Genomic DNA, 26,555 nt, shown 5'->3' on the forward strand with positions numbered 1-26,555 from the left:
TGTGGGACTTGTAGTTCCTTAACAGCTAGAGAGCCAAGTTTGCAGATCACTGCCCTAGATCAACTGGGATATGTGCCAGTTTTAGGACAGTGTTTCTTGTGTTTTTCTTTTTCTGGTTGAACTTGATGGACTGATGTATTTTTTTTCAACCAAGCTATGTTACTATGACAGTGGGTTGGGTGTTGTTGGAACCAAAAATAAGTCAAAAGGCAACGTGGGTAAGAAAGGATGCTTTTGTTGATCATATAAATCAGGGCTGTGGAGTCGGTACAAAAATCCTCCGATTCCGATTCCTCAGTTTAGGATTCCAACGACTCCAACTCCTCTAATTTGCATACTGCAATCTTGTTGATTGAAAGTATGTAACATGAAATTTATCTCTTAACTGCCAACGCTTAGAAATTTTAAAAGACAATTGAAGTGAGAAGGATATGGAGACTGCCATATTTATTCCCTTTAGTCATAGACTAAAACTAGTCCTTGGTAAGAGTACTTGTAAAAGGTACAGACCGGAACAAAGAACGTCTATCAGGCCCTAGGCAATGTAACTGTGGGTACATGTAAGAGTGGTGTGCAGGTACTCTACAGGGGAATAAGGAGATTCTTCCTCTATTACACATTCTTCATGAACAATCTGAACCAGGTTTATGGGTGATAGACAACACCTCTGTGTTCAATGTGCACAACATTCTCAGTGGATTCCCTGCAGCTCTGTGGAGAGGGCATATGTAGACTATAGTACTACTGTGTAACAAAGTAAACCTGAGACAGATAAATTAAAGTTTTATACATACCTGGGGCTTCCTCCAGCCCCCATCAGGCTAATCAGTCCCTTGCTGTCCTCCTCCGCCACCTGGATCTTCTGCTATAAGTCCAGGTACTTGAGCCAGTCTGGTGTAGTGCGCATGCACACACTCCGCCGCCGGGAGCATACTACACCTGCGCAGCACTGTTGCGCAGGTGCAGAACGCTCCTGGCTGTGGAAGCGGCATGCGGCCGGACTGCGCTGACTGGCTGAATTACCAGGACTCATAGCAGAAGATCCAGGTGGTGGAGGTGGACAGCGAGGGACAGATTAGCCTGAAGGGGGCTGGAAGAAGCCCCAGTTATGTATAAAACTTTTCTTTTCATCCTACTCAGGTACCATTTAATTTGTAGTCACCAAACCAAATTTAACAACATATCAAATTATTTGATTTCATGGGCAATCAAATCAACTGAACTGCCGCAGTTGATTTATGCATATTTGCATAAATCAGAATCAACACAGAATTATTTCCATCTCATTGACCATCTCTATTAGTGACACGGCTACACATCAGGCTTTATTCTTACAGCATAGATGTTATTTAGTATATATAAGAGATTCCTTTGTACACATCATATATACTGTACAGTTACAATCAGATGTGTATATCTGACTTTAAAAATACGGGGACTGCTTTATTGAAGCAGCACAAGTAACTAATTTTGATTGGTTTATTTCATTTTTGTGGACTAAGCACAGCTATTACTGTATATATACATTATTTATAATGACTATTATCTGAGAAATAGAACATTTTATCATATTTTCTATTTTAAATACAGTTTAAATTCATTAGGAGTCGGTGCATTTTTTCCTGACTCCAGGCACCCAAAATTGCCCCGACTCCACAGCCCTGATATAAATTACAGTGAAAATGATAGCTGCCAATCTTGTGTACCATAAATGTAATCAAACAGCAGTGATTTATACTGGTATATGAAGCAGCATATAAAAGAAGCTAGATCCAGGTCTTGCGGTTAGCAGAGGCCTTGCAGGGCATTACAGCTGAAAATGCATGCGAGATTTCTGCAACTTTAAAGCGAACCTGAACCGAGTAAAATTATTTCCACTAAACACCTGCAATTTAATATTACATCTTTACCTCGCCATCAGTTCCTCTCCGAAACTCACCATTTTCTTCTTGAAAATTAAGGTACTTTTCCGTTAGCCGGGCGCATCCACTAGGTGGCGATAAAACTCCACCAGAATTACATCTTTCCCTACTATCCATGGAGGCCTGGAGGGGGAATAGTAATTAACGCCACCTAGTGGATGCACCCGGCTAACGGAAAAGTACCATAATGAAATATATTAGTTGCTGTCAGTTATATATCAGTTGCTGTCGGTTAAAACTAAAAAGTAAACTGATGTGCAAGGTAATGTTCATGTTTCCCTCTGGCTCAAGTGGGCAATATTACAGTTTAACAGTATGCAGACCTGGAAGCTGTTACAGGGTCATCAACGTTTTTAAAAAGGAAAACTGAGAATTCCATTGATGACAGTTGACAAACAGGACATGGGGGAGGAGAAAGAGATTGATGAGAAGACTACATGGGAGGCAAGTAGACTTAATTTTCAGTTCAGGTTTGCTTAAAGGGGTTCTTCCGCGAAATAGAAAAAAAATAAAAAGTGGTTTATTTATAAACTATTAAAAATCCTCTTCAAATAGTGCGAAAAGTGTTTTTAAAAAATGAATAGTTTCATCAAAGTAACACGTAATGTAATCAGTGACAGATGTCGGCCAGGGAGGCTAATCCATTTGTTAGGGGGTTTTTTTTTGTACTATAATATCACAAACATAACTGCTGCGTACCTAGTTGACAGTTCTGTAGTCCGTTGCTGTCAGGAATGGCTCTTACAATTAGAATAACGGCTGTTATCTCCCGGAGCTCTGCGCAGTTATTTATTTTGGTTTCACGGAGGGAGAGAGAGGACCCCGGAAGCAATGAATCAGGCTGAGGGAGAGCAGCTGATCAGTGAGAACGTAATTTGTTGACGTCATTGCCCGGCAACCAGACTACGGCGTGTATGCAGAATCCTCTTTATCTCCTGAAAGCGAGTGATCTCTTTGTCGCTGCAAGATTTATGGGTTTGTGTTTTCTTATTAACTTTTAGCTGCCTGGAGAACTCAACACAAACCAATAAATCTTGCAGCGACAAAGAGATCACTCGCTAGAGGATTCTGCATAGACACCCTACGTTCTCACTGATCAGCTGCTCTCCCTCAGCCTGATTCATTGCTCCGGGGTCCTCTCTCTCCCTCCGTGAAACTAAAATAAATAACTGCGCAGAGCTCCGGGAGATAACAGCCGTTATTCTAATTGTAAGAGCCATTCCTGACAGCAACGGACTACAGAACTGTCAACTAGGTACGCAGCAGTTATGTTTGTGATATTATAGTACAAAAAAAACACCCCTAACAAATGGATTAGCCTCCCTGGCGTCATCCGTCACTGATTACATTAGGTGTTACTTTGATGAAACTATTCATTTTTAAAAAACACTTTTCGCACTATTTGAAGAGGATTTTTAATAGTTTATAAATAAACCACTTTTTATTTTTTTCCTATTTCGCGGAAGAACCCCTTTAAAGGAAGTACCTATTACATGCAAAAAGCAGTGAACAGCAGACACATACACACACATACAGGATATATGGCAATCTTTAGAGGTTAACTGCACCGTCAGAGCAAATTAGTGTACATCATGCAAGATGTCACTGAAATGACAGTTTCCTAAAGCAGTTTAGACAAACATTCCACACAATTACTGAAGGTAAACTGTAATTTACCTTCACTTTGTTTACCTTCCATAATTGCCTGGTATTTTCATCTAAACTGCTTGAAGTGACATCTCCATGAATGAACATACACAATACAATAATACAATACAATACAATAACATTTCTATAGCGCTTTTCTCCCATAGGACTCAAAGCGCTTAGGCTCTCTCAGATTCAGTAGTTAGTAGGATGAAGTATTCACACAACAAAAGTTATATTTCTGCAAATGCCAGACTGAACAGGTGGGTTTTCAGTCTGGATTTAAACACATCCAGGGATGGGGCTGTCCTGATCTGTTGAGGTAAGGAGTTCCAAAACATAGGGGTAGCATGACAGAAGGCTCTGGGACCAAAAGTTTCCAAGTGGACTCTGGGTATGACTAGATTATTAGAACCTGTGGATCTGAGAATGCGGGGATTGCTACGCAGCTGTAACATATCTTTCAAGTATCCAGGGCCTAGATTATTCAGGGATTTAAATGTCAGTAGGCCGATCTTGAATAGGACCCTCCATTCTATAGGTAGCCAGTGAAGGGAATGCAGGACTGGCATTATGTGGCAGTGACGGGGTTGGTTGGTTAGCAGTCTGGCAGCAGTATTCTGTATCAGCTGTAGGCGGTACAAGACCTTTTTTGGAAGGCCAGTGTAGAGAGCATTGCAGTAGTCCAGTCGGGATGTGATGAAGGCGTGGACTAAGGTTGGCAGATCTTCTGGGGGTATGAGGTGCTTGATTTTTGCAATGTTCTTCAGGTGAAAATAGGATGATTTCACCACCGCAGAGATTTGAGTTCTGAAGTTTAAATCCCCATCAATTAGAACTCCCAGGCTACGCACATGATCAGAGCTGTGTAGATCCGTGCCTCCTATTCCCAGTGGTGAAGACTGCAAGTTAAGTTGTTTTGTTATCATGCTCTGCCCTCCAATCAGAAGGACTTCAGTTTTGTCTGCATTTAGTTTCAGCCAGTTGTCATTCATCCATTGCTGTAGTTCACGTAAGCAGGCGTTTATAGTTAGAGTTGGGTCTGTCACACCAGGCTTGAAGGAAAGATATAGTTGGGTGTCGTCTGCATAGCAGTGGTATGTCAGGCCATGTTTTTGGATTAGTTTTCCCAACGGTAGCATGTAAATCGTGAAAAGCAGGGGAGAGAGGATTGAGCCCTGGGGCACCCCATACTTAAGTGTTACAGGGGTGGACAGGAAGGGCCCCATAGACACTTTGTGGGTTCTGCCACTCAAGAAGGATTGGAATCACTGAAGTACTATGCCATCATTGCCGCAGTATTCCGGTAGCCTGTTTATCAAGATGTCATGGTCAACTGTGTCAAAGGCTGCAGAAAGGTCTAGCAGTATGAGGATCGAGCACTCTCCTCTGTCTTTTGCCATGAGCAGGTGGTTGCATATTTGGATGAAGGCAGTTTCAGTGCTGTGGTGTTTCCTGAAGCCAGACTGGAATGGGTCATAACTGTTATTTTGTAGGATTCTGGCTTCTAGCTGGAGGTATACAGCTTTTTCAATTAGCTTGCCCAGAAAGGGGAGGTTAGAGACAGGTCTGTAGCTGGTCATTGCATCTGGGTCCAGGGAGGGTTTTTTGAGGAGAGGCCTGATGATTGCTTCCTTCAGTAAAGCAGGAAATATCCCTGATTGTAAGGAACAGTTAACACAAGTACAGCACTCAGCTCGTAGTTTATAGTTAACAACACTACAAAGGAATACGTATCTGTAATATGTTGGCAGCGCTGCGTAATATGTTGGTGCTTTATAAATACAATAATAATAATCCTTTAAGTTTTGAATTTTACCACTGATAGATTGCAGGTCATAACCCACAATGCATGCAACAAACAAGACAACAATTAACTATATCATAATGTGTGCAGCCATGGAAGTAACTGTCAAGTACAAGAATTTGGTCTGTACCGAACCGTAGGGGTAGGGACAGGGGCCAATTACAGTTAAATCACTGATAACCTTATTTTTTAACATTTCAAGCTGCTGGTTATCTTATTTTGCCCTTTCTGGTCAGTAACACTCAGAGCCCGTTTCCACTAACGCGGAAACCGGGCCAAATCCGCAGAGTTTCCCGGCAGGCAAATCGCGCGGGGAAAGTTTGCAATAGGAAACAATGGCGCCGCTGGCCGAATCACTTACCATAGCAATTCGGCCGACATTGCCATCAGTTTCCGTGTGAGAGTCTGCGAATCTACGGCTTATGGGATTTGTCAGCGTTCCTGCAGATGAGGAAGTGTTGCCGCGCGTGGCACTAGTGGCAACCGTCCCTCAGGTGTCTTTCAGATGGGCAACTGACTGGCGCTGAGCAGTTGCTGCACAGGCTGGGTGCATGTTAGCGCTCAGTGCCAGCGCTAGACAGACCCTCCCCAATATAGTCACATCTAAGCATTGCCGCAGCCATGCTCAGACGCGACACGTCGCTGTTCTCTGACACCCAGTACTGCCACCATGTGTCAGCATTTAACACATGTGGTGTTACAATCATTGCAGTCCGGCTGCATTTAAATTAAACTCGAATTGCACTGGTGGGTGGCAGATGGGGCGCTGAACTGCCTGGCAAGCGCGCAGTTCAGTCATCCATCTGAAAAAGACCTAACCATGCTATTAAAAAGACCTACAAGGAGACATGGGAGGTGTGAGTTATGATTCAGCATTTAAAGGGAACCTGATGCACATTTCCTTTGTTGCCTGGCAGCCCTGCTGATCTATTTGGCTGCTGTAGTGTCTGAATCACACCAGGAACAAGCATGCAGCTAATCTTGTCAGATTTGACAGAAATGTCAGAAACACCTGATCTGCCACATGCTTGTTCAGGGTCTATTACTAAAAGTATTGGGTAGCTTGGCAACTGGTATTGCTTAAAAGGAAATAAATATGGCAGCCTCCATACACCTCTTGCTTCGAGTTCCCTTTATATCAAAATTTGGATTCTACATTACTAGCAGTCTATATCTCTTCAATTACTGCTGATAATTTCAGCATGCAGTTATCACTGACAGCCACCTCTGAGCATGCATCTTATCAACTCATCTTCACATTGTAATGCCAAGGCTAGTGGCTGTTTAGAAACTCTGTTTTCAGCAATCTTTCAAAGTGTTCTTAAATGATCACACATATAAAAAATGCAATAACTGATATAATTAGGGGGTTCTTTTATTTAACACATTCCTGTAACACCATGAACTGGGCAATCATAAAATACTGTTGTTATAAATCAGGCATAACTGTCATTGCCATCTATCTCTATATACAAGAGTAAGCAGTCACTGTATGGCATATTGCTTTGTGTGTGATCAGAGAGGCAATGCACCGTATATTGCTGGATTACAACGTACAAGGCAAGCAGCAGATGATAGGAGAGGGAAGGCTGTCCCTGGCATGCACTATAATTACCAGTAACGTCCTGTGCGCCAGCTCCTCCACCGTCCACACAAACCCTGGACCAAACGCCGGGGTGACTGCCAGTCTTGGTACAACCTACCCTGCTTTACCACACCTGCGGGGCATCTAACCCAGATAGCCAATCGGATTACAAAGGCTAGTGTCTGCAAACCAATGGAGAGCAAGGGATGCACTGGCAGCTAAGAAAATCTAATGAAATTACAATGCTGAAGGTTAAAGTGACGTCATTAATGTTAGGTTGCACAGTACTTGGTTGGCTTGCCGCAGTGCAGCGGGCTCTCCTTCTCAGCGTCCTTCCGTCTCCTAGCAACGATCAGAGGCGGGGCCTATTAGAATTCACTAGGAGACACACCCTGATTCCCAGTGAGTGTGAAGACATTCAAGACAAGTAGCGTACAGGGGATGGGGGCGGATGGCATCGGAGCTGCGGCTGTCTGAGCATTGTGCCCCTGCCAAGGTAACATGCCTTCCTCAGAGTGCTGCAGGACTACAAATACCATATACGCAGGCCTGGAGTGATGTGTGGTCCCCTGTCAGGCTGTACGTTGCGAGGTTGAGTTCGGTACCACTGTGCACGTGTTTTATTTATCCAATAAGAACAAGCTAAAGAAGAGAATCTTCCCCATGGCAACCATGAGAATCATTCATAGGGCCAGGCTCCCACTACAGATCGCTAATCGCTATTGCAATCGCTCGGCGTTATTTCTAGCGTTTTGTACAGCAATTCCATTGCATTGGATCTGTTCTCACTCAAGCGATTAGCGGGTGATTTCCACTAATCGCACAAACTAATGGCAGTGATCTCACAGCCGCAATTTACACCGATTGCGGGCAAATTGCAATTACCGTAGCATTTTATGCCTATACACACGGTACGATTTTCCGTGCGACAGGTGGATCCAATAGATAAAATCCGTCATGTCCAATATTGCTCCCATTCATTTTCATGCTCGATTTCTCATAGCAGTGAATGGAAAAAGATAAGAAAACGAATGAAGATAAGAGAATCGAGCGCAGAATCGTGCAAGAAAAACGATTGGGTCGCAAAATCGCATGGAAAATCTTACTGTGTGTACCCAGGATTACCGTGATTCTAGAGAGATCGCGATGCAGTACTTAAAAAGCACTGATCGTGAAAGTATACAGTGATTTTACCGCTAGCATTTCGCATTTACAAGTGTGAATGAGCCCTTAGAAGCGTTTGTGATTTGAGTGCTAAAGTGCTGGAAAATTGCTTTTATATCATGTGATTTGCATGAATAGCAGACTCGCTACATGTAGCATTTTGGGTGCGATTGCATTGTCATTCTCACACTGTAGAGGATAGCGGGTTGGCACTACATCTGATAGAGATCACGAGCTGTGCTTTGGCATGCCTGGTAAATAGCCCATATGATCAGCTATAGCGTCCTCTGGTATACAGTTTGTAGATGCCAAGGAAAGAAAGTGCGGAGTAAACCGGCACTGCTAAAATGCTGATTTATTGGTATCAAAAATTGGATGCTTACATCATGTGCACAAATTACATATGAAAAGCACCCAGCATCCACCGCACCAGCCTATAGCCCACACCAGCATCGTATGTTTTAAACAGCAATTTTTTCATATGTGATTTGTGCACATGATGTATGCATCCAATTTTTGATACCAATAAATCAGCATTTTAGCAGTGCCGGTTTTCTCTGCACTTTCTTTCCCTGGCATTGTCATTCTCTTCTATTGGGAATCGCGGTAAAAACCTGAAATTTTGTGCTGCAAAATCACGACTGCGATTCGCACTCCCAGTGTAAACTAGCCCAAAAGATTACTGCATGACCGGCAGTTGCAATCTGCATAATCACAATCGCTCCTGTGGGCTCCTGTTTCTTCTGTTATTATGTGTGATTTGATTTCTCAGCAGACCTACAGTTTGTTCTATGTTCCTGCTACATACATCTAAGTAAAACCCCCAGGCAGCACCTGCAATCAAAGCCACAGACACACGATAAGCTGAACTCTGCCATGGCAGCTCTTGAGGGGGGGGGGGGGGTCTTGTTGCCTCACACCACACAATGAAAAGTCCTTATTTCGCATATGGTTGCTAAATAAATTTACTGGAATTTGCTCTGTGCTTATTTAGCTAGATCTGTGTCTTAGCAGCAGCTGTGAATCTGTTTAACTTACCTGAGGCTTATTTCAGCCACTGGAGTCATCCTGCGCCGGCGCTGTCCTTCCTTGACCTTCCAGCGAGTAGCGGCGACCCCCTTTAAAGCTGACTGGTTGCGGCCAGTAGGAGGCTACAGTGCATGCACGGGCCTCTAGCCGCACGCACCCTGATCACGCTCCTGTTGCCGGGAGCACTCTGTGCATGCGCAGTAGCGATTTTTGCATCTTGCGCATGTGCAGAGCCCTTCTGGCAACGGAGTACCGCAAGGAGGAACATGGACTGCCAGCTTTTCAGGGGTCACTGCTGTTGGCCAGAGGGTCTCAGAAGGACGGCTCGGGAACAGGACAACTGTGGGGCGCTGCAAAAAGCCCCAAGTAAATGAATCTGATTTTTTTTCCGCCTTTTAATTATCTTTAAAGGATATCCTAGATGAATTAAATAAACTAGCTTTACTTACCTGGGGCTTTTTTCAGCCCCTAGTAGTCACTCTGTCCCTTGCCCGCAGCTCCGGTCTTCTCTCCACTTCAGATGACAGGCTCAGAAGTATCGCCGCCCGTGCCAACGTCACAGAGAGGGTACTGCGCCTGCTGGATCAAGCATTTCCTTACCAACAGGACGCAGCTAGTTAAACTCGGCAGCTGCTCCTCCAGCGTAAGAACCACCAACACAGATGCCCTATTCTGCCACCATTGAAAAGGTTCTCTGCTCCTCCACCATCTGGTACACGGGGGTGAATGCAAGTAGCCAGCAGTCATTCCTATACCCTCCTTCCCTCAGGCTGCCGCTACAGGACCATCCCCACCAAAACCGCCAGGCACAGGAACAGCTCCCCCCAGGTAGTCCTTCTCCTGAACTCAAGCCCTCGCCCCCTACATGTATCCTTTCAGTCCCCCCCCCCCACGTTCAGAATCGCTGGAGGACTAGAAAGCATTGCACCTACAGTGATGTGAAGAACTATTTGCCCCCTTCCTGATTTCTTATTCTTTTGCATATTTGTCACACTTAAATGTTTCTCATCAAAATCGTTAACTATTAGTCAAAGAAAACATAATTGAACACAAAATGCAGTTTTAAATGATGGTTTTTATTATTTAGTGAGAAAAAAAACTCCAAATCTACATGGCCCTGTGTGGAAAAAGTGACTGCCCCCCCTTGTTAAAAAATAACTTAACTGTGGTTTATCACACCTGAGTTCAATTTCTGTAGTCACCCCCAGGCCTGATTACTGCCACACCTGTTTCAATCAAGAAATCACTTAAATAGGAGCTATCTGACACAGAGAAGTAGACCAAAAGCACCTCAAAAGCTAGACATCATGCCAAGATCCAAAGAAATTCAGGAACAAATGAGAACAAAAGTAATTGAGATCTATCAGTCTGGTAAAGGTTATAAAGCCATTTCTAAAGCTTTGGGACTCCAGCGAACCACAGTGAGAGCCATTATCCACAAATGGCAAAAACATGGACCAGTGCTGAACCTTCCCAGGAGTGGCCGGCTGAGCAAAATTACCCCAAGAGCACAGAGAAAAGTCATCCGAGAGGCCACAAAAGACCCCAGGACAACATCTAAAGAACTGCAGGCCTCACTTACCTCAATTAAGGTCAGTGTTCACGACTCCACCATAAGAAAAAGACTGGGCAAAAATGGCCTGCATGGCAGATATCCAAAGCGCAAACCACTTTTAAGCAAAAAGAACATTAAGGCTCGTCTCAATTTTGCTAAAAAAAATCTCAATGATTGCCAAGACTTTTGGGAAAATACCTTGTGGACCGGCGAGACAAAAGTTGAACTTTTTGGAAGGTGCGTGTCCCGTTACATCTGGCGTAGAAGTAACACAGCATTTCAGCAAAAGAACATCATACCAACAGTAAAATATGGTGGTGGTAGTGTGATGGTCTGGGGTTGTTTTGCTGCTTCAGGACCTGGAAGGCTTGCTGTGATAGATGGAACCATGAATTCTACTGTCTAACAAAAGATCCTGAAGGAGAATGTCCGGCCATCTGTTTGTCAACTCAAGCTGAAGCGATCTTGGGTGCTGCAGCAGGACAATGACCCAAAACACACCAGCAAATCCACCTGAATGGCTGAAGAAAAACAAAATGAAGACTTTGGAGTGGCCTAGTCAAAGTCCTGACCTGAATCCTATTGAGATGTTGTGGCATGACCTTAAAAAGGCGGTTCATGCTAGAAAACCCTCAAATAAAGCTGAATTACAACAATTCTGCAAAGATGAGTGGGCCAAAATTCCTCCAGAGCGCTGTAAAAGACTCGTTGCAAGTTATCGCAAATGCTTGATTGCAGTTATTGCTGCTAAGGGTGGCCCAACCAGTTATTAGGTGCAGGGGGCAATTTCTTTTTCACACAGGGCCGTGTAGGTTTGGAGTTTTTTTTTCTCACTAAATAATACAAACCATCATTTAAAACTGCATTTTGTGTTCAATTATGTTATCTTTGACTAATAGCTAACGGTTTTTGATGAGCAGAAACATTTAAGTGTGACAAACATGCAAAAGAATAAGAAATCAGGAAGGGGGCAAATAGTTTTTCCCATCACTGTATGTACATCCCTGCATGCATTACATACAGTATATTTACCTTCAGCTTTTGCACTACCAGTGTGTCATATAGTGTTACGGTACGTTGTTTTGCACTATGCCAATTGCCGTGTGTACCATAAATAATTACGGGTGCGACATCTGTCACACTTGGCGAATAAAATCAATTCTGATTCTTACTTAGTATTTACTATGTGAACCTTACATTGTAAGTGAAAGTAGTTTCTCTTTGTGCCTACACAGGGATAATAATGGACCACCAACCTCAGCAATAGAAATACACAAATCTGGATCAATCTTTCAGTATTACAGTAAGGTGAATTTTATTTTTTCAATATGACTGCCAGGCTCAGAAGCTACTCAAAAGCAGATAGCCAGATACCATCAGATCTGGTGACTCTGCCACATTTGCGTCACTCCTTTCATAACAGCAGGACAAAGACATCGGAGCGTCTCCCCAGCATAGCAGGCGTTGGTTTGGGGATTCAGGATGTTAAGGCATCAAGCAGCGCACCCTTCAATAAAGCAGCAAAAAGCATTCCCAGAACTTTCAGAGCTGAGAAGTTGCCACAGAAGAATGTTGTCAGCAAAGAAGTTCAGGTACGGGAAGAGCTCTTGGCCTGGCTTCCTGCTTCATATACTAATGCACCAATACGCTGCCTCTGTCACAAGTAATACTGTTAATGGCTCTTCTCATTGTGGAGCCGAGATTAAGCATGACAGCTCTTCAGAAAGGCTCTCAGTATAAATGGCTGTCATGACTTTGCTGTTTCTTTCAGGTTTGATAGGACATAACATACATTTAAAAGAATACATTTACTAATTTAGCTAGGTACATATACTATAAAAAATGTTTGGTGCGAGTTGCCTTCTTAATACAGAAGGTACTTGCGATAATTAAGCTTTAAAGGATACGTCCAAGCAATACAAAAAAAAAGATCCACTTACCTGGGGCTTCCTCCAGCCCCTGGCAGCCGTCCAGTGCCCTCGCTTCACCTCCGGGGGCTCCCGGTCTCCTCCGCTGGCGAAGCCGACCTCGCCAGGTCGGGTTCCGGGTCGGCTTCTTCTACGCTCCACGGCGCGGGTCACGTGGTCTTCCCGACGTCATTAGGACGGTACTGCGTTGCTTGGACATATCCAAGTGTACATCTGTGGTTACCCACAATGCAGTGCTGCTGAATATGCAAATGATCGCTTTATGCCCTTGTAGCCAGGCTTGCATCCAGAACCGCTGGTGTATAGCATGCCTATGGCTTTAAATTATACACAGCCATCTCAACCCCAGATATAGACGGCCTGTTTCAGACTTTTGGTCCTCCTCAGTACAGCCATATCAATCCCTGCCATGTACTGAGGCGGTCCAAAAGTCAGAAACAGGCTGTCTACATGTGGGGTTATATGGCTGTGTAAAATTTAAAGCTATAGGCTTGCTATACACCAGCGGTTCTGGATGCTAGCCTGGCTACAAGGACATAAAGAGATAATTTGCATATTCAGCTGTGGTGCACTGTGGGTAACCACACATGTTCACTTGAAGCTGAATTATCGCAAGTTTCCGTCTGTTTTAAGAAGGACTAATCACACTAGGCATTTCTTTTTAGTAGGAGGGCTTTTTGGTCTCTTTTAGTCCCCTATATTTATCTATCTAGTGGTTTAGGTCACCCTGAGTTATAAAAAAAATAAAAAAAAAAGTTGGTCAAAGTTAGACTGTCTTTTTTTTAATTACTTGGAGGCCTATTTGTAATGCTGCTAAACAGCTCTTCTGCAGCAAAGTGCAGTCATTTCAGTAGATCGAACAGCAGTTTTCAAATCCCCATCTTTATGAACGTTCTGATCACTATTAAAGGACCACAATCGCAAAAAAGTAGGCAGTTAAAGGGGAACTGAAGAGAGAGGTATATGAAGGCTGCCATGTTTATTTCCTTTTAAGCAATACCAGTTGCCTGGCAGCCCTGCTGATCATCTGTCTCTAATACTATTATCCATAGCCCCTGAACAAGCATGCAGCAGATCAGGTGTTTCTGACATTAATGTCAGATCTGGCAAGACTAGCTGCATGCTTGTTTCTGGTGTTATTCAGATACTACTGCAGAGAAATAGACCAGCAGGGCTGCCAGGCAACTGGTATTGATTTCAAAGGAAATAAATATGGCAGCCTCCGTATACCTCTTACTTCAGTTCCCCTTTAAAATCTGACAGAACCGACAGGTTTTGGGCCAGTCCATCTCCTCATGGGGGATTCTCAAGGTTTTCTTTGTTTTCAACAGCATTTCGTGAACAGCAATTTAACTGCCAACATACTGAGATACCAGCCAGACTCCCTACTTACTTGCACACTAGTTTGTCTAAAGTTAGACTTTGGAACAGCTGTTCAGGAAATGCTGTTGAAAACAAAGTAAACTTTGAAAATCCCCCACGAGGAATTGGACTGGCCCAAAACCTGTCAGTTCTGTCTGATTTTAACTTCTTCCTTTTTTTTTTTGCGATAGTGGTTCTTTAATATTTTTTCATTTTTTATAAGGGACCGGCAGGGCCGCACAACACAGCACACAAGTGATTTCCCCCCCCCCCCCTTTTCTCCCCACTTACAGAGCACTCCGTTGGTGGGGTCTGATTACTCCCCCAATGTTTGTTTTTCTATTTATCAATATTTGTCTGTTTTTTAAATAAAAATGTGTTGTTTTTTTTCCCCTTGTACTCCCCCCTCCCTCCCTCCGCCAGCCAATACCCGTGATTAGCTGTCATCACCTCCAAGCCCACAGAGGGGACAGCCGTGTCACACGGCTGTCCCCAGTACAGCGCTGCTGTAGATCGCAGCGCTGAACACGGCAATTAGATGGCGGTTTCGCCATCTAACAGTCTCAGGGCGGCAGTCGCCACTGGGAGACTGAAGGCGGAGCTGAGCTCCGCCTACCAAGCAGGAAAAGCGTGCAGCCTGCGCGCGATCTCCTGCAAACTGAAGTCCCATTACTTTACGCCGATCGGCATTAGGCGGTCCTGGGGCTGCCGCTGCGGCCACTCCCATTGGCGTGACACAGTCAGCAAGCAGTTAAAGGACCACTATGACAAAAAGATTGTACAATTTAAAATACATGTATACACATACTTAAGAAGTACATTTCTCCCAGACTAAAATGCCCCATAAATTACTTTTCCATATGTTGCTGTCGTTTACAGTAAGCATTAAAAATGTGACTGATCTGTCAAGTTTTTGACTAGTCCATCCCCTCATAGGGGATTCTCAGTAACTCCTTGGAAAATGCACTCCCTGCAAAGGATCTGTACAAAGATGCCAGCCAGCCTCCCTACTTATAAGCACAATTTTTAGTACAGTAGTTGCGACTGAGCAACTGCCATTCAGTAAGTGCTTTTGAAAATGAAGAAAACCCTGAGAATCCCCTTTGAGAAGATGGACTATTCCAAAACCTGTCAGATTTGCACTGCCTACAGTAAGCCATATGAACACAGGAGAAAAGTAATTTAAAGTGAATTTTAATCTGGGAGTAATGTACTTCTCATAAGTATGTATACACATGTATGTGAAATTATACAATTTTTCCTGATAGTGTTCCTTTAGGCTGGTTTCCCAGTGGGACGTTAAAGTCCCACGTTACAGCAGCCAGTAAGGCCCCGTTTCCACTATCGCGAATCCGCATGCGTCTTGCGTATGCGGATTCGCATAGACAATATAAGTGAATGGGCCTGTTTCCACTTATGCGTCTGCGGGAGCGTTTTATTGTGCAGAGAAAATCTGCACGGAACACCCTGCAGAATTCGCCTGCGTGTGGAATGCAGGCGAATCGCACACAATGTATTTAATAGGGAAATCGCATGCGTTTTCCCCATGCGTTTTTGCCGCGAATTCGCATGCGAATTCGCATAGGTACCAATGTAAATTCACACAGGCAGTGACATGGCTAAAATCGCATATACCCTCACCTATGCGAATTCGCATGCGAATTCGCGGCAAAAAACGCATGCGGAATCGCATACGCATGCGATTTCATCAGCGGTGGAATCCAGGCGATTCTGCACCGCAATAGTGAAAACGAGCCCTCAAGCAGCCTAACTCACAGCACTGTAAAATCAATGTGCTGTTCACAGTGCACACGTTGCGTTACATAGTAATGCAGCACGTTTAAACAAAGTGCTGCATGCTGTACGTTATACTGGGCTAAGCAGCGTTAGACTGTTTGCACATGCTCAGTAATGTTGGAGTAGGAGGTCTCCCCTCCTCCTCCTCCTCCTCCTCCTCCTCCTCCTCGCAGCCAGCCACATGGCTAATTAATATTCACTGCACTGCAGAGACTCCTGGTAGGACTGTAGTGTTGTCCGGATCATGAACGAATCCTTAATTTGATCCGGATCTTTTTTGTGAGTCAAATCATCCGGATCATCACAATGAAAGATTCGGTTCACAGTGGATGTCTGTCTGGAAGAAACAGGAACATACAGAATGTACAGTGCTGGGATAGTCCTGTCCTGCTAATCATTTCACCCAGTCTGCTTCCCTAGTAAAATGATTCGGTTCAAAGATCTGGATCTTTTCAATGATCCGATTCAAATGATCCAAATCCTTAAAAAGATCCGGACTTCCTATCACTAACCTGGGGCGGCTGCTTTAACGCAGCTCAATCTGACGTCCAACTTCAACACCACCATACGTTGCGTTAGGGGCAAGTTATGCGACCATAACGTCCCCTAAAACGCAACGTCTTGGTGTGTAAGTAGCCTTAAAGAGAATCTGTATTGTTAAAATCGCACAAAAGTAAACATACCAGTGCGTTAGGGGACATCTCCTATTACCCTCTGTCACAATTTCGCCGCTCCCCGCCGCATTAAAAGTGGTTAAAAACAGTTTTAAAAAGTTTGTTTATAAACAAACAAAATGGCCACCAAAACAGGAAGTAGGTTGATGTACAGTATGTCCACACATACAAAATACATCCATACACAAGCAGGCTGTATACAGCCTTCCTTTTGAATCTCAAGAGATCATTTGTGTGTTTCTTTCCCCCTGCATCTCTCATGCACTGAAGTGTCAGGCTGCTCTTTCCTTCCTGCAAACAGCTTTGCCCTTGTCTGAATTTCCTCAGTATGTGAAAGCCCAGCCAGCTCAGAGGACACTTTATCCAGCTTGTAAAAGATACAAGAGCAGAGAGAAGCTGCACTAATCTAAATATCACACAGGCAGTGTGCAGAGAGGGGCCTGGAAGGGGGAATTCATAGCAGAACCACAACACTGAAGAACTTGGCAGCCTTCCAGACACAGGCCAACAAGTCTGACAAGGGAAAGATACATTGATTTATTACAGAGACTGTGATAGCAGAAAGTGCTGCAGTAAGCCAGGACACATTAGAATAGCTTTTGGAACTTGTAGGATGATAAAAAACAGGATGCAATTTTTGTTACGGAGTCTCTTTAAGAAACAGCAGCTGCAATGCAAGTTAATAGGCCACTTGCTACTGCTTTCTCAGCTGGGCAGAAACAGGCACAGCTGACAGTCGGTCAATCCACTTAAATAGAGCTTCTGATTGAACTTCGGGTTAATTAAACTAGATGACTGACACGGTGCTTGCCTCAGTATAAAATCAAAATGCCTCTATAAATCACTCAGGCTTTAAAGGAAACCTAAACTGAGAAGGATATGGATTTTTCCTTTTAAAATAATACCAGTTGCCTGACTCTCCTGCTTATCATTTGTGTCTAATACTTTTAGCCACAGCCCCTCACCAAGCATGCAGATCAGGTGCTCTGACTGAAGTCAGATTGGATTATCTGCATGCTTGTTTCAGGTGTGTGATTCAGCCACTACTGCAGCTAAAGAGAATAAGAGGACTGCCAGGCAACTGGTATTGTTTAAAAGGAAACATTCATATCCCTCTGTTTAGGTTCTCTTTAAGCCCCATACACATGCTCAACAGCTGTCTTTTTTTATGTTTTCACAACTTTTATGTTGAAACACCTACAAAAAGTCTTTTGCTATTGTTCAAAGAGCTGATAAGACTGATAGGAAGTCAATCCAAATGTTGAATTGACTTCTTATCAGTCTTATCAGCTGCTTGAACAATAGTAAAATACTTTAAGGTGTCTCAACTTGTTTCACAACAAAAGTTGGGAAAGCCTAAGGCCCGGTTCACATTTGCGGTTTTACTAAAACGGACCAGATGTCCGGATGCATCCGGTTGCAGTCAGGATCCGGTCCATTTGCATCCGGATTTTTATCCGTTACGGATCCGGTTGCTATCCGGATCCATTTTTTAAAGAGATATCAGACTATATAAATACTGGGGTCTGGGAGGTCGGCAGAAGTCCAGGAGTCATTGTTGGAGACAGCCTGACGTGTGGAGACTATCCTTGGATAGAGAGACTGCAGTTTGGACCATGGATCCAGTGTATTTTTACTAATTTTACCTGGGAATTGTCTCCTTTTAATTTTGACCTACTACTATGTGGGAAGGAAGCGTGCTCCTCGCAGGAGATGGTGGGTGCACCCTCTACTCATGAGAAGGCAAAGGAAGGGAGAGTTCCAGACCCTCTACCAGGACCTTAGACGACACCCAGAGAAGTTTACAGCTATACCCGGATGTCCATACCCCTGTCAATATCCAGACCTAAACACACCACCCCCACCATCCCTAAACACCCCACCCTCACCCCCACAACACCTCACCCCTGTATACCTAGCTAAACACACCACCCTCCACAAAACACCCAGACCCCTCTAAACACACCTCCCCATCCTCCAATGCTGGGCCCTTGTGTCACCATCCAAAATGGTCGCTATCACCATAGACAACGCTACGGGAGTGGGATGGATAGGCCGGATTTTATAGCCAGTGTGTTGTGTCATTTCAGTTTCTCATTGGTTTCTGCTGTGCGGATGGTGTAGTCAGGATCCGGTCCGGGTGCGGCGGCCGGATGAAAAATACAGCAAAAAATAGAGCAGGTTGGAAAAATCCGGACCGTAGCCCAGAGTCAGGATCTGGTCAGGATTCGGTCAGTGAGGAATGGATGAGTGTGTACGGATCCATAGAGTTACATTGGATCGCCAAACGTCCGTTCCGTTTGTACAGTATACGGTCCGGATCCGGTCCGGAAAATCCTGATGGCGACCGCCAATGTGAACCAGGCCTAAAAGACCACTGTTTAGCATATGAATGGGGCTTTAAAGGGACAAGTTTCTTTTAAAACGTGGAGAAGAAAGAACTGCTGATACATTATCTGATTATCTGATACATTCCTAATATAGTGTCTATCTAGCATTGCAGTGCCTCCATAAGATGCCCCTAGTGGTGCTACATATGCATAACAATTTTGCAATGGATTCTGCAGATTCTGCTGCAAGTTCACTTGCCATTTAACATACTGGTATATTATATACCGTATTTTTCGGACTATAAGAGGCTCCGGACTATAAGACGCACTTAGGTTTAGAGGGCAAAAACCAGGGAAAAAAAATACTACTAAACCTACTTGCGTCCATAGTGCAGAAGTGTCTTATGGACCCCCTTCCCATGTCTCTATCTAAGTAACTCTGCCCAGCTACACTAACCATAGCTGCCCCCACCAAATACACACTACACTACACTAACCCTGATGCCTCCCCCCTTCAGCTACACTATACTACACAAACCCCCTCCCCTTCTCCCCTCCCCCACCAGCTACATTAACTAACCAGTACAAGAATATTGCAGATCTCACCAGTCTGGGTGACAGCAGCTTCTTCCAAAAGTAGCTGGGTCCAGTGTGGGTATTCGCAGTGGGCTCAAGCAGCCGGTGTTCCAACATTTTAACATACATTGACCGGCATAGCAGCAGCCGCGGTAATGACTGGCTTTGATGTTCTGTCCCTGCATCAGCGCAATCCTAATTAAGTTTCCTAGGGGCATAGCAGGAGCCGATGTGATCACCGTGTGACTGATGGTTTTCTGTCCCTTCATCAGCACGATCCAAAGTTTGTTAGCTGCATACCAGGAGCCGCTGTGATGACCGGTGTGGCTTCCATGACATTCTTTCCCTCCATTTGTCCGCGCATCTGCCCTGCAGAGTTTCCTAGTTGCCGCTGTGATGATCGCCGTGACTTTGTCCCTTCATCAGCAGCACGATTCTGGCACGGAAATACCATAGATCTTCAGCCGCAATAACGGCAATGTCCTCAGAGGCTTCCGTACTGCTTTTACTGGCGCCCTCTAATGACCTGCCACGCACGTGCGCCGGGGACATGAAGTAACACCCAATAAACAAAGCAGTACGGAAGCCTCTGAGGACATTGCCGTTATAGCGGCTGAAGATCTATGGTATGTCCGTGCCAGAATCAGCTGATGAAGGGACAAAGTCACGGCGATCATCACATCGGCTACTAGGAAACTCTGGATCGCGCTAAAGCAGGGCAGATGCGCGGACAAATGGAGGGAAAGAATGTCATGGAAGCCACACCGGTCATCACAGCGGCTCCTGGTATGCAGCTAGCAAACTTTTGATTACGCTGATGAAGGGACAGAAAACCATCAGTCACACGGTGATCACAGCGGCTCCTGCTATGCCCCTAGGAAACTTAATTAAGATTGCGCTGATGCAGGGACAGAACATCAAAGCCAGTCATTACCGCGGCTGCTGCTATGCCGCTCAGAGACACCACTGCGGACCTCATTAGGATTAATTACAGCTCACAAAAGACAAGCGGCAGGATAGGTAAAACTGCTACATTCGGACTATAAGACGCAGTAACTTTTTCTCCCTACTTTTGGGGGAGAAAAAGTGCGTCTTATAGTCCGAAAAATACGGTAATAGGTTATCGATGAGCTGTAATCTCTTAGCACAGCAGTGCTTTCCTTTATTGCAGGTGTCTATTAATGAGGACAATGGCTTCCTGTCAAAGATAGAAGCTTTGGAAAAGGAAAATCTCTTCCTAAGATCGTCATTGAGACAGAAAGAGGATATGGTTGCAGAGCTCAATAAATCAATTAAAAATAAGGTATACTGCTAATTAATGATTAAAACAAGTGTTTACCTTGTGTTGTAATTATAAAGACTTGTCCAAACGTCTGCAGTAAAGGTACCTTTCTGTACCTGGAACAAATCAGCATCTCAGCAGTTTACTTAAAATACTTCTTAAAGCGGTTGGTCAAGTTTAGCACCACTTCAAAGCCCATGAATAGAAGATTTTGCCATGTCTACTTTGAGGCTTGTAACTACCTGACTTTTGAGTTGAAAAATAGTGGTCACATGATCCATGTTACTGTTCAGATACCCGAAGTGACATGTGACATGATGAGAAAGACATGTGTATGTACAGTGCCTAGCACACAAATAACTATGCTGTGTTCCTTTTTTCTTTCTCTGCCTGAAAGAGTTAAATATCAGGTATGCAAGTGGCTGACTCAGTCCTGACTCAGACAGGAAGTGACTACAGTGTGACCCTCACTGATAAGAAATTTCAACTATAAAACACTTTCCTAGCAGAAACTGGCTTCTGAGAGCAAGAAACAGGTAAAAAAGGGGAATTTCTTATCAGTGAGGGTCACACTGTAGTCACTTCCTGTCTGTGTCAGGACTGAGTCAGCCACTTACATACCTGATATTTAACTCTTTCAGGCAGAGAAAGAAAAACATGAACACAGCATAGTTATTTGTGTGCTTGGCACTGTACATACACATGTCTTTCTCATCATGTCACTTCGGGTATCCTTTAAAGTGAACCGAGCAGCATTTTTAGCCCTCAGGACATCTCAAAGGTACATTAAAAATGTATGTTAACAATGTGGCTCTTTCCTAAAAATCCAACCTACCTCTTCTTTTTACATTCAAATGTTTGTTAGAGGCTTTTATTACTCTACTCCTGCGGCCTGCAGTCTAAAGAAAGAGCAGGCAGATAAAGACTGCTGTAATTATCAGTAGCAATGAGCACACAAAAGATTTCATTAGCAGGGGGAGGGGTGGGAAGATAAGACACTGTGCTTTAAACAGTTTAGAGAAGTCACACTTGATTACCTTCACACCCTCCCCTGGATAAATAAGAAGAGGGGGGAAATGGCATCTCCTACAACTTTTAGAAACCAGGACAAACTGCAGAAAAATCAAGCTGCATGGAACCTTTAAAGTTCTTCTTGTGTGGGTGGGTCTTCAGTTCTGTATGATTACATTTAAAGCTCAAAACGCCTTTCATTCTTTAGTTTAGTACAGCCTTTTTCAAACTGTTAACCCTGAAACAACCCTTGAAATTATTTTTGGATTTCAGGGAACCCCTGCATTAACGGAGAGAGAGGGGAATTATTTTATAGTAGGATTGGTCATTAAAAGTTGGTACGGCTAAACACTTGTTTCTTCTTTACTTGACGCCCATTTTATGCCCACCATTATTGCACTCCCCATTACAGTTGCCCAGTGAGTGTTTTCTCTCTTTCCTCTTCATCTCCTATTTTGTACCCACTCCATAGCCCTGGGCTGTGGAGTCTGAGTCCAGGAGTCAGAGCAATTTTTGGGTATCTGGGATCCAAGTCGAAATCGGTGAATATATAAACTGAGGTGTCAGAAGATTTTTGTACCCACTCCATAGCCCTGACAGGGCTGTGGAGTCAGAGCAATGTTTGGTACCTGGAGTCGGAGTTGGAGTCAGTGGTTTCATAAACTGAGGAGTCAGAATTGGCTGATTTTTGTACCAACTCCATAGCCCCGGTTCTGGAATTGCACGTTTATTCATCATCGCCAATGTGGTGTGTCATAACAGTCACATGGCCATTGCGCCAGCGATGTACAAGTAGGGAAGCTAGAGTTCAGGGTGGGCAGACAATGAGTGAAGAGGACACCGAGAAGCTAGAGGATTTAATTTTGAAACTTTCTCAACCTGCCATCTGAGGCAGCTCACCTTAAAGGAGAAAAATGTGAAGGATCCCCAAAAAACTTCTCAAGTAATCCTGGGGTTCCAGGGAGCACTGGTTGAGAAAGATTGATTTAGTAAATGCAATATGCAGGATAAGCCTGGCTGGTTGTGTCGTGAATTTCTTTATAGAGGTCTCTCTCGGTGGGATGATTATTTGTGCTGCATTCTTTCATGGTGAAGGCTGAGAATATCATATTGTTGCAGATTATCCCTTTTCCCAATAACAGATATGCCTGCTGCTAGCTGTCTAGATGCTTTTTGTATCAGGCAAACCCCACCAGTATCAAGTTTGCTCATATTTATGACATTTTGCATTTGAATTGTAGTCAGAGAGGACGGCCCTATTTGACTGCTGTTTACACTGTAATATAAAGGAGCCATAACAGAGCAATTAAACATTGGTTACTGTTATTATGGAAACACTGCAATATTGTAAAATGTTTAATATAACCATACTTAGATTCATTTTACAAATTAAAGTTGCCTTTCTTGAATATTAAAATTCAGATGTAAATGTAATATATCCTTTTACCCTGCTCTGCATTAAAGTGTTTAGTAGTCCATATTTGGGAGCTGACAGTTTTTCCAGACATACCTCTTAGCAAATAGCAGCCAGCTACTGAGGCATGAGATTGTCTACCATCAAACTGTAGCATTACTTTCCTGTTCTTAGCTGAAAGGAGTGGCACCCAGTGTGGTCTTCTGCTGCTGTAGCATATCTGCTTCAAAGTCCTATGTGTTGTATGCTCAGAGATGAAACTCTGCACACCTTTGGTGTAGTAATTACTTGAGCTACTGTTGCTTTTCGATCTTCTCTAACCAATATGTTAATTCTGCTGATTTCTGACATCAATAGGGGATTTTAGTCGGCACAACAGCAGTTTCTGAAATACTCAGACCTGCCCTTTTGGCACCAATAGCAATGCCACATTCAACGTCACTTCAAACCCCTTTCTTCCTTGTTCTGATGCTCTATTTGAAGTTCAGCAATTTGTCTTCACCATGTGTAGATGCCTAAATGCATTGAGTTTCTGCCATGTGATTGGCAGATAAGCCATTTGTGTAAAGCAACTGAACAGGATTACCTTATAATGTGGCCAGTGAGTCCTCTTCTCTTCTCTCCAGCTAATCACCGCACCATGCAGCCAATCACTCTACAGCTCCAAGCTCTGCATGTCATGTGACATGCATCGAGATCCGCATGATAATTGGCTGCATGGCGTTGTGATGAGCTGGAGTGAAGAGGACCTGTCCTGCCTCTGGGAGTAAGTAGTGTATAACGCTCCTCTGCCACCCTGCATTAATTACATACAGGACTGAGCCACCTGCGATAAGGGTTAGTTTAATAATGGGGAGGGGGCCAGCCAAAATAATTCTGCAGGGGGCCCGGCACTGTGTAGTTAAGCCACTGAAACAGAGTTTACTAGGATGCGATTCTACTGTGTACAGTATATGTGTATGCCATAAAGCATATGTGAAGGATGTTTGGCCAGCTAGAGATGTGATTTGTTGCTAACGTTTTTTCTTCTATTATGGGTTTTCAAAAGCCAAATAAGGAAGTGGCAAATGACAGATGCCCTGATGATTCAGTGGTATCGTCCGCCAAGATCGATTTTATTATGAAAAGCTCCCAAGTGTTAAGACATTTATGGAACATACCATTAATGTTTTCATTGCAAATCAATATATGGAATTGTGCCATTCAGAGATGACATGAATAATACACAGCTTTCCTCTCATTCGTCTGCCGGATGTCTTCTACAAATCAGTTCTATGAGCAGCCATTAAACTGATACAAAGGACCTTGCAGCCAGGCCGTACTGACTCGTGGTGGCACCCTATGCTCAGAACAGGTGTGATATGTATGGAAATGATTTGCCCTCTTTTAAAGCAAGTCTGACGTGAGAATAAAAGTAAAAAAACATACTCACCTAAGGAGAGGGGAGGCTCTGAGTCCAATAGAGCCTTCCTGTTCTCCTCATGGTGTCCTCGTTCCTCCACAGTCTCCTACATTTGAATCTCCTGCCGCGGGAGACTTCGGAAGCACTCGTGCTACTGAAGACTGGCAGCTCTATACTGCACATGTGAGAGAGGGTGCTCGCCCATGGGCAGTACGTAGCGGCCCTTCTTTGTAAGCCCGAGTGCTTACGAAGACTTCAGAACGGTTGTACACCGCTAACAGGGGAGCCTGTGGGGAACACGGGGACAGGAAGGAGAAGGGGAAGGCTCTATAGGACCCAAGGCCTTCCCACTCCTTAGGCAAGTATCTGTTTTTTTATTTTTATCCTTACCTCTGATTCCCTTTATTCTTTACTATTTTTCCACTATCGTAGAGGAAAAGAAAGGAAAATTCCTCCCAGGTCTTCTCTGTACATTGCAGGAATTTCAGCTAACATTATTACAGATACCCTGTTTCCCCAAAATTAAAACAACCCCCCAAAAAAGTCCTAGCAGGAATTTTGAGCATGCTCAAAAAATAAGCCCTACCTCGAAAGTAAGCCCTAGCGGCAGTAAGGGGGAAAAAGTATGGCAACTTATGCTATTACTGAAGTGGATGGTCTCGCTGGAAGGACCATGGCTCCGTCATTGGGCCACTCACTGCTACTCGGCGAGCAGTCACCAGAGTCTGAAGCTCATGGACACAGCGGCATGGAGCTGGGGCAAAGAAATGCATAGAGACATCTGAGGACACGGGACAGCGCGGCATGAAGCTGGGGGTAAGAGGAGGTTGTAGGGGGACACCAGGAGGACATGGAAGACAGAGGAGGACATAGGGGGATAGGGGACAAAGGAGGACAGGGGATAGAGGAGAAAACAGGAACAGAGGGGAACACCAGGAAAACACTAATGGTACAAGGAGGACACGGGCACACGAGGTGGACCCAGCAGAGGAAGAGGCGGCAGTGGGGAAGGGAGGACAACACACAGCACAGGAACTTGTGTGTTCATAGAAATATAAGACATCACCTGAAATTAAGCCCTAGCACATCTTTTGAGACAAAACTTAATATGAGACACTTATTTTGGGGGAAACATGGTACTTACCTTAGGTTGAAGAAGTGTGGCCGCTCTCTTCACATGCAAACAAAATCAAAGAGAAGCGTTAATTAAACACGTGGGCCAGTTTTGGTCAGCAGAGATAAGTCCCGAAGTAGATCAGACAAGTACTATCAAACAGAAGGTGTGCTACAGAAATGCTAAATAGACTAAGGCAGGTGCTATGGGGAGTATCAGTATTTACCACCTTGCGCTTTCACAATACATGCATACAGTAATATGTACCACAGAAAGTGGTAAAAAAAAAACCCTCTTACGTTTTTAAAAATGGAGGAAATTAGTTAACAGAACACTGTAGTATTATCTTGCATTAAGCAAGTTCCCTAAGTTACAAGGTTTCCTCCTGAGAACAGGTTCCTACTCTGATTGCCACTCAGCATACAAGCAGACATTTCAGCATCATACCTGTATTGGGTGCATACTTGTAATTCTGAACCTTTAGAGCGGATCTAAACTCTTGCACAGCAGACTTATGCTACGTACACACATGCGACAACGATCGTTCATTGAGAACGACGAACGAACTTTTAATTGATGAAAGAACGACCTAAGTAAAGTTAGTTTTAAAAGGCGTGTAACGATCTGATCGTTAGAACGAACGTTACATCACGTAAAGCAACTATTGCGCCTGCGCATAAAAATGAGAAGTTTCACGGAGAAATAGCGAAATGCGCATGTCAAGCCTAGTACGAACGATCGTTTCCAACGATGTACTACTTTTGCAAACAATCGTCGTTGGTTAAAATCCGCCGAGACAGATCTTTCTTTTGTAGCGATTTGGCTCGTTCGTCGTTTGTCTTAATAGTCGGTGGTTCGTTTTTTGTAACGATCGTCGTTGGTAAAGATCGGGGAACGATCGTTACAAACGACTATAGTCGCATGTGTGTACGCACCTTTAGAATTTTCACATATAG

At 44.0% G+C, this 26,555-nt stretch overlaps 2 protein-coding genes across 14 annotated transcripts in view; one reads left to right on the forward strand and one right to left on the reverse strand.

The window, feature by feature from the left end:
- The window catches only part of SANBR (SANT and BTB domain regulator of CSR), a 97,221-nt gene extending 89,682 nt beyond the window's left edge, over positions 1-7,539 (reverse strand). For 2 of the 9 annotated variants that reach the window (XM_068232397.1, XM_068232392.1), the window contains exon 1: positions 6,992-7,343. The gene's annotated coding sequence lies outside the window, so the exon portion shown is untranslated. Of the gene's footprint in view, positions 1-6,991; positions 7,344-7,397; positions 7,477-7,497 lie in introns of those variants that run through there. The other 7 variants (XM_068232401.1, XM_068232400.1, XM_068232398.1 and 4 more) reach the window with 5 other exon arrangements.
- Positions 7,235-26,555, forward strand: part of LOC137504249 (cytoskeletal protein Sojo-like) — a 44,656-nt gene continuing 25,335 nt past the window's right edge. The window contains exons 1-3 of one of the 5 annotated variants that reach the window (XR_011019451.1): positions 7,235-7,457; positions 11,924-12,301; positions 20,548-20,679. Coding sequence is in view for 1 of the 5 variants with exons in the window: in XM_068232407.1 (XP_068088508.1) it covers positions 12,038-12,301; positions 20,548-20,679 (396 nt within the window). In the remaining 4 variants the exon portion in view is untranslated. Of the gene's footprint in view, positions 7,458-7,677; positions 7,766-9,732; positions 9,983-11,923; positions 12,302-20,547; positions 20,680-26,555 lie in introns of those variants that run through there. The other 4 variants (XR_011019450.1, XM_068232407.1, XR_011019453.1 and 1 more) reach the window with 4 other exon arrangements.

The sequence above is a fragment of the Hyperolius riggenbachi genome, chromosome 4 (genome assembly GCF_040937935.1).
Source record: "Hyperolius riggenbachi isolate aHypRig1 chromosome 4, aHypRig1.pri, whole genome shotgun sequence".
NCBI lineage: Eukaryota > Metazoa > Chordata > Amphibia > Anura > Hyperoliidae > Hyperolius > Hyperolius riggenbachi.